We start from the raw sequence: 14,067 nt of genomic DNA, 5'->3' as shown, positions 1-14,067 counted from the left end.
GTGAGGAGATGGTGAACGTGACGATCGAGCAGAAACAACAGAACGTGACGCTGGGAGGGAGCGTGCGGCTGGCGGTCAGGATGGAGCCAGTGCCAACCAGCGGCACTGTCGTCTGGCGTCACCGGGGCGCGGTTCCGGTGAAGATTGCGGAGATCACGCTGCAGACCAACGCCTCGAGGGTCCACGAGGCCACACCGTACGCGGGAAGGAGTCGGATCTGGGCGGACGCCAGCCTGGAGATTGGGAACTTGACCTGGGAGGACAGGGGCGAATACGCGGTGACCCTCAGCGTCGGGCCTTGGGAGCCAACAGACTCCGTTAATCTCCGCGTCTTCGGTGAGTTCACGGCATCCCCCGGCATTACGGGCGTCAGGGGCGAACAGAAGCGGGAGAGCGGTGAGGCGCGAGGGGCAGGATCTCTGACCACACCCGCCACAGAAGGGCTGCGAAGGCTGGAGCGCCGGTGTGGGGACGTCACCGGGAGGCACCTCACATGGTGTAAATAGCACAGCACTGTCAGAGGGTCAGTGCTGAGGGAGTGCCGCACTGTCGGAGGGTCAGTGCTGAGGGAGTGCCGCACTGTCGGAGGGTCAGTGCTGAGGGAGGGCCGCACTGTCGGAGGGTCAGTAGTGAGGGAGTGCCGCACTGTCGGAGGGTCAGTACTGAGGGAGCGCCGCACTGTCGGAGGGTCAGTGCTGAGGGAGTGCCGCACTGTCGGAGGGTCAGTGCTGAGGGAGTGCCGCACTGTCGGAGGGTCAGTACTGAGGGAGCCGCATTGTCGCAGGGTCAGTACTGAGGGAGCCACACTGTCGGAGGGTAGTACTGAGGGAGTGCCGCACTGTCAGAGGGTCAGTGCTGAGGGAGTGCCGCACTGTCGGAGGGTCAGTACTGAGGGAGCGCCGCACTGTCGGAGGGTCAGTGCTGAGGGAGTGCCGCACTGTCGGAGGGTCAGTACTGAGGGAGCGCCGCACTGTGGGAGGGTCAGTATTGAGGGTGTGCCGCACTGTCGGAGGGTCAGTACTGAGGGAGTCGCACTGTCGGAGGGTCAGTACTGAGGGAGTGCCGCACTGTCGGAGGGTCAGTACTGAGGGAGTGCCGCACTGTCGGAGGGTCAGTACTGAGGGAGTGCCGCACTGTCGGAGGGTCAGTACTGAGGGAGTGCCGCACTGTCGGAGGGTCGGCACTGATTGGATGGCATGGCCGTTTCTGTTGTTCCCTCCCACCCTCAGAGCCAATCAGACGGACCGTGATCTCCATCGTCAACGTCAGCTCCACCAACCAGAGCTGTGTCGCCACCTTCAGCTGCTCGGCAGAGGGAGGGAGCGCGGTGCAGTACAGCTGGCGAGACGGGGCACAGCAGGAGTCCGTGCTGGGTCGGCAGCAGCGGCTGCAGCTCTCTCTGAACGGGAGCACGAGCCTGTCCGCCCTGGTGTGCGTGGCCTGGAACCCCGTCAGCAGCCGGAACGACACCTTCAACCTGACGAAGGCTTGCGTGGCCAAATATCCAGGTACAAACAGACCCGGGAGGAACAGGCGCTGGTGACTTCCGGCAGCTGGCACCGCCGTCCAATCCAGTCACAACCCAAACCGACCCCTCCCATTCCCTGTGACGGGTGGGTCCGGAGTCGGATTTAGGAGCTCCCAATGTTTATTCCTCCGCTCCCTCTCCTCCACCCCCTTCCACACCATTCCCGGTCTGGAGGACCGTTCCGACCCTCCCTGAGGAACCCAGTGTCCCCCCTCCCTCTGGAATCTGAGCAAAGGTGAGAATTCATTGTACGAGAGAGAGGGAGAGGGGAGAGCGTTCCTCAGCGTCTACAGCCCCACACACCCTGAAACAGTCTGCCTCCAAACGCAGCAAGGTCTGGACAATATCCACACAGAAGCCAGGCAATAACCATCTCCAATCAGTCACAATCTCACCGCCGCCCTTTCACATTCGATGGTGTGACCGTCACTGACTCCCCCCACCGTCAACTGGGGGGGTGTTACCATTGACCAGAAACACAACAGGACTCACCACGAACACGCAGCAGCTACAACAGCAAATTAATTCGCCCTATCGCTGTAACCCTTCTCCAGCCCCTACACCCCCTCCCTATCGCTGTAACCCTTCTCCAGCCCCTACACCCCCTCCCTATCGCTGTAACCCCCTCCAGCCCCTACACCCCCTCCCTATCTCTGTAACCCCCTCCAGCCCCTACACCCCCTCCCTATCTCTGTAATCCCCTACAGCCCCTACACCCCCTCCCTATCTCTGTAACCCCGTCCAGCCCCTACACCCCCCTCCCTATCTCTGTAACCCCCGGCCAGCCCCTACACCCCCTCCCTATCTCTGTAACACCCTCCAGCCCCTACACCCCCTCCCTATCTCTGTAACCCCGTCCAGCCCCTACACCCCCCTCCCTATCTCTGTAACCCCCGGCCAGCCCCTACACTCCCCTCCCTATCTCTGTAACTCTCCTCCAGACCCTACACTCCCTCCCTACCTCTGTAACCCCCTCAAGCCCCTACACTCCCTCCCTATCTCTGTAACCCCCTCCAGCCCCAACACCCCCTCCCTGTTTCTGTAACCCTCTCCAGCCCTAAACCCCATCGCTATCTCGTAAACCCCTCCAGCCCCTACACCCCCTCCCTATCTCCATAAACTCTGAACCCTTCCTATTCATAAACCCATCCAGATGCCTCTTAAATGCTGTAATTGTACCAGCCTCCACCACTTCCTCTGGCAGCTCATTCCACACACGTACCACCCTCTGGGGGAAAATGTTACCCCTTAGGTCTCTTTTAAATCTTTCCCCTCTCACCCTAAACCTATGCCCCTCTAGTTCTGGGCTCCCCCACCCCAGGGGATAAGACTTTGTCTATTTACCCTATCCATGCCCCTCATGATTTTATAAACCTCTATAAGGTCACCCCTCAGCCTCCGACGCTCCAGGGAAAACAGCCCCAGCCTGTTCAGCCTCTCCCTGTAGCTCAGACCCTCCAACCCTGGCAACATCCTTGTAAATCTTTTCTGAACCCTTTCACGTTTCACAACATCTTTCCGATAGGAAGGAGACCAGAATTGCCCGCAATATTCCAACAGTGGCCTAACCAATGTCCTGTACAGCCGCAACATGACCTCCCAACTCCTGTACTCAATACTCTGACCAATAAAGGAAAGCATACCAAACGCTGCCTTCACTATCCTATCCACCTGGGACGAATGGTGAACAGGGAGAGAATCCTGGCTGTGCGAGCTGAGGATTATTTTCAGTGCTGGAGCTGTTTTCCTGGAGTAGCAACCCCGGTGTTTATTCGGTGTTTATATTTTTAACCGGGAGGATTGGGAGTGAGCAGGCATTTTGGGAGAGTCCACATTGGGAGGTCAGAGTTCATTCAGGTGAGTCGACCTTATAGAGGTTTATAAAATCATGAGGGGCATGGATAGGGTAAATAGACAAAGTCCTTTCCCCTGGGGTGGGGGAGCCCAGAACTAGAGGGGCATAGGTTTAGGGTGAGAGGGGAAAGATATAAAAGGGACCTAAGGGGCAACTTTTTCCCCCAGAGGGTGGTACGTGTATGGAATGAGCTGCCAGAGGAAGTGGTGGGGGCTGGTACAATGACAGCATTTAAGAGGCATCTGGATGGGTATATGAATAGGAAGGGTTTGGGGGGATATGGGCCGGGTGCTGGCAGGTGGGACTAGATTGGGTTGGGATATCTGGTCGGCACGGTCGGGTTGGGCCGAAGGGTCTGTTTCCGTGCTGTACATCTCTATGACTCTATAACTCCTGCCCATACCCCACCTCCCCCTGTTCCAGTTAGATCCCATCGTCCTGATGGTGCAGGGGACCTGAATCCCACCCGGTATCCCACGTGTGGGCGAACTGGGGTTTTAGTAAAGCCATAACAAACATTCAATCACGTTCCTGCCCAGATTTCTGTGTGTGTGTGAGAGACAGTGATGTTATTTCTCTCTCTCTCTCTCTCTCTCTGCATTTCTCTCGCTCTTGTCTTTCAGAGACTGCCACGTTGAGCTCAGCGCCGTTTCCCATCTCGGTTTTGAGCTGTGGAGGGATTTTCTTCCTCTTGTTAGCTGCTGGGATTGTCTACTGGACACACCGGAGCAGGAGTGGGAACTGGCTGAACAGAGTGGCCGGTGAGGGACGAAGGGATCCTTCATGTCATTACACCAACCACCAGCAGCCTGCCCAACTCAATCACTCTCTCTCTCTCCTACAGCTTCTCACTCTCACACTCTCCACCTCTCCATCTTTCCCTTTCAATCCCTCTCTCTCTCCTCCACTCCCTGACCTTCCATTTCCCTCTCTCTCTCTCTTTCCCTCTCCCTTTCTCTCACTCCCTCTATCGCCCACTGTCAGTCTTTCCCTTTCTCACTCTTACTCTCTCTCCCTCTCTCTCTCTCCCCTTTTCTCTCACTCCCTCCATCGCCCACTGTCAGTCTTTCCCTTTCTCACTCTCACTCTGTCTCTCCCTCTCCCTCCCTCTCTCTCTCTCTCCCTTTCTCTCACTCCCTCTATCACCCACTGTCAGTCTTTCCCTTTCTCACTCTTACTCTCTCTCCCTCTCTCTCTCCCCTTTTCTCTCACTCCCTCCATCGCCCACTGTCAGTCTTTCCCTCTCTCCCTCTCACTCTCCCTCTCTCTCTGTCGCTGTCTCTCTCTCTCCCCCTTTCTCTCACTCCATCGCCCACGGTTAGTCTTTCCCTCTGTCCCTCTCAGTCTCTCCGTCTGTCTGTCTATCTGTCTGTCTCTCTCCCTTTCCCTCACTCCCTCGATCGTACATTGTCAGTCTTTCCTTTTCTCCCTCTCAGTCTCTCACTCTCTCTCTCTCTCCCCCTTTCTCTCACTCTGTCACCCACTATCAGTCTTTCCCTCTCCTCCTCTGTCTCTCTCTCTCTCTCCCTTTCCCTCACTCTCTCGATAGCCCACTGTCTGCATTTCCCTGTCTCCCTCTCACTGTCTCTTACCCTCCCTCTCCCTCACTCTCTCCATCTCTCACACACCCTGTTGTTAGTCTTTCTGTTCTTTTCTTGCTCTCTCTCGCTCTCCCTTTTCCTCACTCTTCCAATCTCCACCTCTCTCTTGCCTTCTGTCAGATTTCCTCTCTCTTTCTCTCTCTCTCTCTCTCACTCTGTCTGTCATTGTCGGTTTTTTTTCATATTAAGCTGTCTGTGTCAAACTGTCTCCATCTCTCACTCTCTCCCTGCACTTTGGGAAAGCAAATCTTAGCAGGACTTATCCACTTAATGGGAAGGTCCTAGGGAGTGTTGCTGAACAAAGAGACCTTGGAGTGCAGGTTCATAGCTCCTTGAAAGTGGAGTCGCAGGTAGATAGGATAGTGAAGGCAGCGTTTGGTATGCTTTCCTTTATTGGTCAGAGTATTGAGTACAGGAGTTGGGAGGTCATGTTGCGGCTGGACAGGACATTGGTTAGGCCACTGTTGGAATATTGGGTGCAATTCTGGTCTCCTTCCTATCGGGAAGATGTTGTGAAACTTGAAAGGGTTCAGAAAAGATTGACAAGGATGTTGCCAGGGTTGGAGGGTCTGAGCTACAGGGAGAGGCTGATCAGGCTGGGGCTGTTTTCCCTGGAGCGTCGGAGGCTGAGGGGTGACCTTATAGAGGTTTATAAAATCATGAGGGACATGGATAGGATAAATAGACAAAGTCTTTTCCCTGGGGTGGGGGAGTCCAGAACTAGAGGGACATAGGTTTAGGGTGAGAGGGGAAAGATATAAAAGGGACCTAAGGGGCAACGTTTTCCCCCAGAGGGTGGTACGTGTATGGAATGAGCTGCCAGAGGAAGTGGTGGGGGCTGGTACAATTACAGCATTTAAGAGGCATCTGGATGGGTATATGAATAGGAAGGGTTTGGGGGGATATGGGCCGGGTGCTGGCAGGTGGGACTAGATTGGGTTGGGATATCTGGTCAGCATGGACGGGTTGGGCCGAAGGGCCTGTTTCCGTGCTGTACATCTCTATGACCCTTTGCCTTTCTCTGTCTCCGTCTCCATCTCACTGCCCTCCTCTCTCTGTCCCTCTCTCTGTCCCTCTCTCTGTCCCTCTCTCTGTCCCTCCCCTCTTGCACTCTCTCCATCACCTCTGCCTCTCACTCATCGTTTATCTCTGTTTTCTTTTACTCTTGACCTGTCTCTCACATTCTCTATCTCCCTTTCTGAGAGAATTAGACGGGGAACTTGCAGGGGGCTGGTGTTCCCATGTACCTGCTGCCCCTTGTCCTTCGGGATGGAAGTGGCCGTGGGGTTTGGAAGGTGCTGCCTGAGGGGCTTTGGGGGATTTCTGCAGGGCACCTTGTAGATGGTCCACACCATCGCTGCTACTGAGCGTCGGTGGGGGGGGAGGGAGGGGGTGTTTGTGGGTGGGGGGCCAATCCCGCGAGCAGGTGGGGACTGCTTTGTCCCTGGATGTGGGTCGAGCTTCTTGAGTGTTGTTGGAGCTGCCCCCACCCAGGGGCAAGTGGGGAGTATTCCCTCACAATTGTTTTTCAGAATGACAATTTGGGAGACAGTTCAGAAAGAGTGAACTGTTGGGATTGCCATCCACTCAAACACCAGATGGGCATCAGGTGAGGACAATGCCATGTCTTCATGGAGATCTGCCCTGTCCCGTTGGCAAGTCCCCTCCAGCAACACATCCTCCTATTCCTTTACACTAGAGAGCGAGATACAGAGAGAGGCAGAGACAGAGATGGAGAGAGAGATGGAGATAGAGGGAGAGAGGAAGGGAGAGATACATATATATAGAAAGAGAGAGGGACAGAGAGACAGAGATGGAGAGAGACAGGGAGGGACGGAGAGATCCAGAGAGTGAGAGAGACAGAGATTAGTAGAGAGAGAGAGAGATAGGGACAGAGAGAGAGAGAGACAAAGAGACGGAGAGAGAGAGGGACAGAGAGTGAGTGAGTGAGAGAGAGAGAGAGACAGACAGAGATGGAGAGAGGGAGGGAGAGATACAGAGAGAAAGATAGAAAGCCAGAGATGGAGAGGGAGAGAGAGAGATAGAGAGAAAAACAGAGACAGAGATGGAGAGGGAGAGAGAGAGAGAGAGAGAGAGATCTAGAGAGAGCGAGAGAGAGTGATAGAGAGAGGGAGATGGAGGGAGTGAGGGAGGGAGAGATAGAGAGAAAGACAGAGGCAGAGAGAGTGATAGAGAGAGGCAAAGAGAGAGAGATGGACAGAGAGAGATGGAGAGAAAAAGGAAGGGAGAGGTAGTGAGGGAGAGATAGCGATGGGGAGAGATACAGAGAGAGAGAGAGAGAGAGAAACTGAGAGACAGAGAGGGAGGCAAAGAGGAGAGAGAAAGAGAGACAGGGAGAGGGAGAGAGACAGAGACAGACAGAAATACAGAGAGGGAGAGAGAGAGGAGGAGGAGAGAGAGACAGAGAGAGATAAAGGGAGAGAGAAAGACAGAGAAACAGAGAGAATGAGTGAGAGAAAGAGTGGGAGACAGACAGAAGGAAAGTGAGAAGGAGAGAGAGAGAGATGTAGAGACAGAGAAAGAGAAAGGGACTGAGAGACAGAGAGAGTTGGAGTTGGAGATAGAGACAGAGAGGTAGCTGCGTCGAGGTCACAGAGGATGGGTAAGTGGACACAGACAGGAATCCGGTTAAAATCTGATCGTTCCCCTTTGATCCGACAGAGTCGGTGAACAGTCCAAGCAAGAGTTTGGCAGGACGGTTCACAGAGAGCAAAGGTCCCAGTCCACAGGTGAGTGTGGGAGTGACCCTGTGTGTGATCGTGTGCAAGGCAATGCGGTCTTAGTTTCAGCTGTTCTGGGTCTCACCGGCTGGGCCCAGTATGCCCCATCCCTAGTTGCCCCCCTGCACCTTGAGAAGGTGGGGGTGAGCTCCCTCCTTGACCTGCTGCAGTCCATACTTGGGCCTCACCTCCTGTCTGGGATGGAGAATTCCGTCGGCTTCCCCCTCTCCCTGGATGAAGAAACATCTCCCCATCTCAGTCCAAAATGGCCGACCCTGTACCCTGAGCCTGTGATTAGATTAGATTAGACTTACAGTGTGGAAACAGGCCCTTCGGCCCAACAAGTCCACACCGACCCGCCGAAGCGCAACCCACCCATACCCCTACATTTACCCCTTACCTAACACTACGGGCAATTTAGCTTGGCCAGTTCACCTGACCCGCACATCTTTGTGACTGTGGGAGGAAACCGGATCACCCGGAGGAAACCCACGCTGACACGGGGAGAACGTGCAAACTCCACACAGTCAGTCGCCTGAGTCGGGAATTGAACCCGGGTCTACAGGCGCTGTGAGGCAGCAGTGCTAACCACTGTGCCACCGTGCCGCCCACCATTTGCACGTCCGCACCGATTCCCCGCCATCGTTCTGGGTTCCCCAGGAACAAACTTCCTGTGTTGAGTCCTGTTGGGATTTTTATGAGATCTACACCCCTACCCCCCCACCCTGGTCTTCGAAAGCCCCAGTGAATCTAATCCTAAACGATCCCGTCTCTCAGTCCGTCCATCCCAGGAATCACTCCGGGAAACCATCGCGGCTCTCCCTCCATCTCCAGCACATCCTTCCTCAGATACGGAGACCCCCTCCCCCCCCACCAAACTGCACACACAGTACACCGGGGTGCTCTCCCCAAGACCCCCACTGTCCAACTGCAGCCAGACGTCCCTGCTCCTGTCATCCAATCCTCTCGCCCAGGAGGCCAAAGTACCATTTCCCCTTCGTCACTGCCTGCGGCCCCTGCAGCGCTCACCCTCAGCCCCTGGTGTACCAGGGGACCCCCCCCTTTGGATCTCCCACTTCCCCAAACTATTCCGGTCACAGCCTGCCTTCCTGTGTTTGCTCCCGGAGTGGATCCCCTCACATTCGGCCGCGGTGCCTGGGCCAGGCCACCTGCCCACCCACCCGGCCTGTTCCAATCACACCGGCACATCCCAGCGTCCTCCCCCCTCACACCTCCCCCCTCCTCACAGCTCCCCCTCCCGCCCAGCTTCCACACATTCGGAGACGTCACACTCAGCTTCCTCATCGAACGTAGAGCTCGGGAATCCCAGCTCGGGAATCCCAGCACACGGATCCCTCCCGTATCCCACGAGTCACTGGCTCCTGTTGGGATAAAGCCCTTCCGTCTGTTCCTGCTTGGTCAGTTCTCTCTCTGTCTCCACCTCAGTACAGAACGCTCAGGCCCAGTATGTGCTCATCGTCTGGGACCTGATCGAACCCCTTCTGACCGTCTGAACCAACCACACCACTGGCTGCAAGGGATCTCAGTTCCCGTCCCAGTGTGGAACAGAGAACATAGGACAATCCAGCCCAGAACAGGCCCTTGATGTTGCGCCGACCTGTGACCTATTCCCAGCCCATCCCCCTACACTATCCCATCATCACCCATGGGCTTATCTAGGGATTGTTTAACTCTCCCTAATGTGACTGAGTTGACTACATTAGCAGGTAGGACACTCCTCACCCTTCCCACTCTCTGAGAAAAGAACCTGCCTCTGACATCTGTCTGAAATCTATCGTCCCTCAGTTATGTCCCCCTCGTACACGCTGACATCATCATTCTAGGAAAAAGACGGTCACTGCCTACCCTGTCTAACCCTCTGACCATCTTGTATGTCTCTATCAAATCCATCTTCTTGCCGATGAGAACATCCCCAAGTCCCTCAGCCTTTCCTCATAAGACCTTCCCTCCAGACCAGGCAACATCCTGGGAAATCTCCTCTGCACCTTTTCCAATGTTTCCACATCCTTCCCGAATATAGCGACCAGACCTGTACACAATATTCCAAGTGTGGCCGCACCAGCGTTTAGTATAGTTGCAGCATGATATTGCAGCTCTGGAACTCAATCCCTCTCCCAATGAAACCTAACACACCGTATACCTTCTTAACAGCACTATCCCCCTGGGTGGCAACGTTCAGGGATCTATGTCCATGGACTCCAAGATCCCTCTGCACATCGACACGACCAAGAATCTTTCCATTGACCCAGTACCCTGACTTCCTGTTATTCTTCCCAAAGTGCATCACCTCACAGTTAGCTGTGTTAAACTCCATCTGCCACCTCTCAGCCCAATCCCTGCAGTTTATCCAAGGTACCCCCCTGCAACCTGTAACAGCCAACACTCCACCGACTTTAGTGTCATGAGAATTAGATCATCAAACAGCTCAGCACAGGAATGGGCCTTTCAGCCCGCGATGGGGTCTCACATCTGGCTTTAAAATGAGAGAAAGTTGGGGGTCTACACACATTTCGAAGGGGGCCTGGTCCAACCCAGGACATCCTTAACCGGCCACCAGAAACACGGTCAGGGAGAGCCGACAGAAACAAACAGCGATCGTAAGGAGTACCATCGCTGCACTACCACCACCACCAACAACAAACGCCTTGTTGGGGAATTAATGCCTCCTGTCATGCATCTCTTTCACCAAACCACACATCGAACACACAGCTCAGGAACAGGCCCTATGGCCCACATTAAACCAACCCCCTCTGCCTGCTCTATGTCCCCATCCCTCGCACGTTCATCTATTTATCTTACAACCCCATAAACGCCCCGATTATACACGCCCCCATCACCCCCGGCCAGCATGTTCCCATCACTCTCTGAGGGAAAAAAAAATCGCCCCTCCTTGAAATTGACCCGTCTCACTGCCCACGAGATTAGATAACACCGCGGTTTCTTCAAGGGACATCTCTCTTAAAGTGAGAGAGCACAATCACAGAATCCTGCCACACAGTGTGAGAACAGGCCCTTCGGCCCAACACGTCCGCACCGATCCGGTGAAGAGCATCCCGCCGGAACCCGCTCTCCATTACTCTGCATTTACCCCTGGTTAATGCACCTAACCTACACACCCCCGAGCACTATGGGGTAATGTAGCATGGCCAATCCACCCTAACCTACACATCCCAGTGCACTATGGGTAACTTAGCATGGCCAATCCACCCTAACCCGCACATCCCTGAACATTATGGGTAATTCGGCATGGCCAATCCACCCTAACCTACACATCCCTGAACACTATGGGTAATTTAGCATGGCCAATCCACCCTAACCTACACATCCCTGAACACTGTGGGTAATTTAGCATGGCCAATCCACCCTAACCTGCACATCCCTGAACACTATGGGATAATTTGGCATGGCAAATCCACCCTAACCTACACATCCCTGAGCACTATGGGGTAATTTAGCATGGCCAATCCACCCTAACCTACACATTCCTGAACACTATGGGTAATTTAGCATGGCCAATCCACACTAACCTACACATCCCTGAACACTATGGGATAATTTGGCATGGCAATTCCACCCTAACCTACACATCCCTGAACACTATGTGTTAATTTAGCATGGCCAATCCACCCTAACCTACACATCCCTGAACACTATGGGATAATTTGGCATGGCAAATCCACCCTAACCTACACATCCCTGAGCACTATGGGTAATTTAGCATGGCCAATCCACCCTTTCATGCACGATCCCTAATTGCCCACCGTGGGCGGGTGAAGTTAAGGATCACCCACATTGCTGTTGGTCTGGACTGATGTGTAGGCCAGACCGGGTATGGATGCAGCAATACTGTCCCCGAAGTCCATTCGCAAACTGGCACTGCTGCCTCCCAGCGCCAGGGCCCTGGGTTCGGTCTCACCCTCGTGCGACCGTCTGCACCGAGGCACCTTGTCTCAGGTGCTGGTCCTGTTTCCTCCCAGTGATGGGAGGTGTGCAGGTGAGGCTGGGTCACCCAGGCCACACTGCCAAACTGGGTTCACAACAGGAGGGTTAGCCATGAGTACCACAGCGTGGGAGGGGCAGTGCGGGCCGAATGGCCTGGTACCGCACAGGGAGCATTCCAGACGGGGTCACTGACAATTTGAGTTCGGATTCACAGACACCTTCTGACATTGTAGTCCTTCACCTTGCGCACACATCACTTCAGAACTCAGCACTTCTCGCTGTTGTGGTGTCCTTTATTGTCGGAGAATACTCCCTCCCGATCCGCTCCATTCCGCGGAAATGTGATTTTCAGAACGATTGTCAGTGCTGCCCGATCCCCTCGATTAGATTCCAGTCTGTAACTCCCTCCCGGGGTGTCTGTTATTCTGTATATAACCCACCCTGAACCCCTCGATTAGATTCCAGTCTGTAACTCCCTCCCGGGGTATCTGTTATTCTGTATATAAACCACCCCGAACCCCTCGATTAGATTCCAGTCTGTAACTCACTCCCAGGGTATCTGTTATTCTGTATATAACCCACCCTGAACCCCTCGATTAGATTCCAGTCTGTAACTCACTCCTGGGGTATCTGTTATTCTGTATATAACCCACCCTGAACCCCTCGGTTAGATTCCAGTCTGTAACTCACTCCCGGGGTATCTGTTATTCTGTATATAACCCACCCTGAACCCCTCGGTTAGATTCCAGTCTGTAACTCTCTCCCGGGGTATCTGTTATTCCACATATAACCCACCCTGAACCCCTCGATTAGATTCCAGTCTGTAACTCTCTCCCAGGGTATCTGTTATTCTGTATATAACCCACCCTGATCCCCTCGATTAGATTCCAGTCTATAACACACTCCAGTGTATCTGTTATTCTGTATATAACCCACCCTGAACCCCTCAATTAGACTCCAGTCTGTAACTCACTCCCGGGGTATCTGTTATTCTGTATATAACGCACCCTGAACCCCTCGATTAGATTCCGATCTGTAACTCACTCCCGGGGTATCTGTTATTCTGTATATAACCGACCCTGAACCCCTCGATTAGATTCCAGTCTATAACTCACTCCCGGGGTGTCTGTTATTCTGTATATAACCGACCCTGAACCCCTCGATTAGATTCCAGTCTATAACTCACTCCCGGGGTATCTGTTATTCTGTATATAACCCACCCTGAACCCCGCGATTAGATTCCAGTCTGTAACTCACTCCTGGGGTATCTGTTATTCTGTATATAACCCACCCTGAACCCCTCGATTAGATTCCAGTCTGTAACTCACTTCCGGGGTATCTGTTATTCTGTATATAACCCACCCGAACCCCTCGATTAGATTCCAGTCTGTAACTCCCTCCCAGGGTATCTGTTATTCTGTATATAACCCACCCTGAACCCCTCGATTAGATTCCAGTCTGTAACTCACACCCGGGGTATCTGTTATTCTGTATATAACCCACCCTGAAACCCTCGATTAGATTCCAATCTGTAACTCACTCCCGGGGTGTCTGTTATTCTGTATATAACCCACCCTGAACCCCTCGATTAGATTCCAATCTGTAACTCCCTCCCAGGGTATCTGTTATTCTGTATATAACCCACCCTGAACCCCTCGATTAGATTCCAGTCTGTAACTCCCTCCCAGGGTATCTGTTATTCTGTATATAACCCACCCTGAACTCCTCGATTAGATTCCAGTCTGTAACTCCCTCCCGGGGTGTCTGTTATTCTGTATATAACCCACCCTAAACCCCTCGATTAGATTCCAGTCTGTAACTCCCTCTATCAACGTTTACCCGATGTCCTTGATTGAACACTGGAGATTATTGTGTCCAACTCTCTCCTCTGTTGTGTCCGAGCTGACTTGCTTTTTCTCTTCAAAACCCTCATTTCGATTCTTCCTGAACCTTCAGGTGGTGACTCATCGGTCCGAACCTACGGTCCCCCCGGACTCTCCCGCTTCCCTCGACGGCGTGACAACGGAATACTGCGAAATCCAGGTCTCTGCTCCCTCCCCGACCCGCGCAATCGAGACCGAGGTGTAGCGGGCAGATGGGAGGAGGCGGGTAACGCAGGAGAGGAGCGGGGGGCTGACGGTTGGGTGAAGGTCAATGGCAAGGCACTCAGCGACTGTGTGACCCACCCTCCTTCCGAAACCCGACGGGAACCTCCCCAGGGGGAACCTGGAATGCTGACGGGACGGATCCGCCTACAACTCAAACAGGGAATCTGCTACAACACTCCGGATACAGTTCTGCACAGCACCCCCAATTTGACGGGGAGGGAAAGGAGGGTGGTGGGGGGGGAAAGGATTGAAATAAAATACGGTGATTAAT

General features: G+C 53.9%; 1 protein-coding gene across 2 annotated transcripts in view; it reads left to right on the top strand.

The window, feature by feature from the left end:
- The window catches only part of LOC132808854 (signaling lymphocytic activation molecule-like), a 32,438-nt gene extending 18,371 nt beyond the window's left edge, over positions 1-14,067 (top strand). The window contains exons 2-6 of one of the 2 annotated variants that reach the window (XM_060822290.1): positions 1-336; positions 1,230-1,508; positions 4,007-4,144; positions 7,667-7,734; positions 13,645-14,067. The exon at positions 1-336 is cut by the window's left edge and continues 3 nt beyond it. In XM_060822290.1, coding sequence (XP_060678273.1) covers positions 1-336; positions 1,230-1,508; positions 4,007-4,144; positions 7,667-7,734; positions 13,645-13,776 — 953 coding nt within the window. In that variant the 3' untranslated portion in view covers positions 13,777-14,067. The remainder of the gene's footprint in view (positions 337-1,229; positions 1,509-4,006; positions 4,145-7,666; positions 7,735-13,644) is intronic. The other variant, XM_060822291.1, reaches the window with a different exon arrangement.

The sequence above is a fragment of the Hemiscyllium ocellatum genome (genome assembly GCF_020745735.1).
Source record: "Hemiscyllium ocellatum isolate sHemOce1 chromosome 40 unlocalized genomic scaffold, sHemOce1.pat.X.cur. SUPER_40_unloc_8, whole genome shotgun sequence".
Lineage (NCBI taxonomy): Eukaryota > Metazoa > Chordata > Chondrichthyes > Orectolobiformes > Hemiscylliidae > Hemiscyllium > Hemiscyllium ocellatum.
This window is presented reverse-complemented; position numbering and strand designations above follow the sequence as displayed.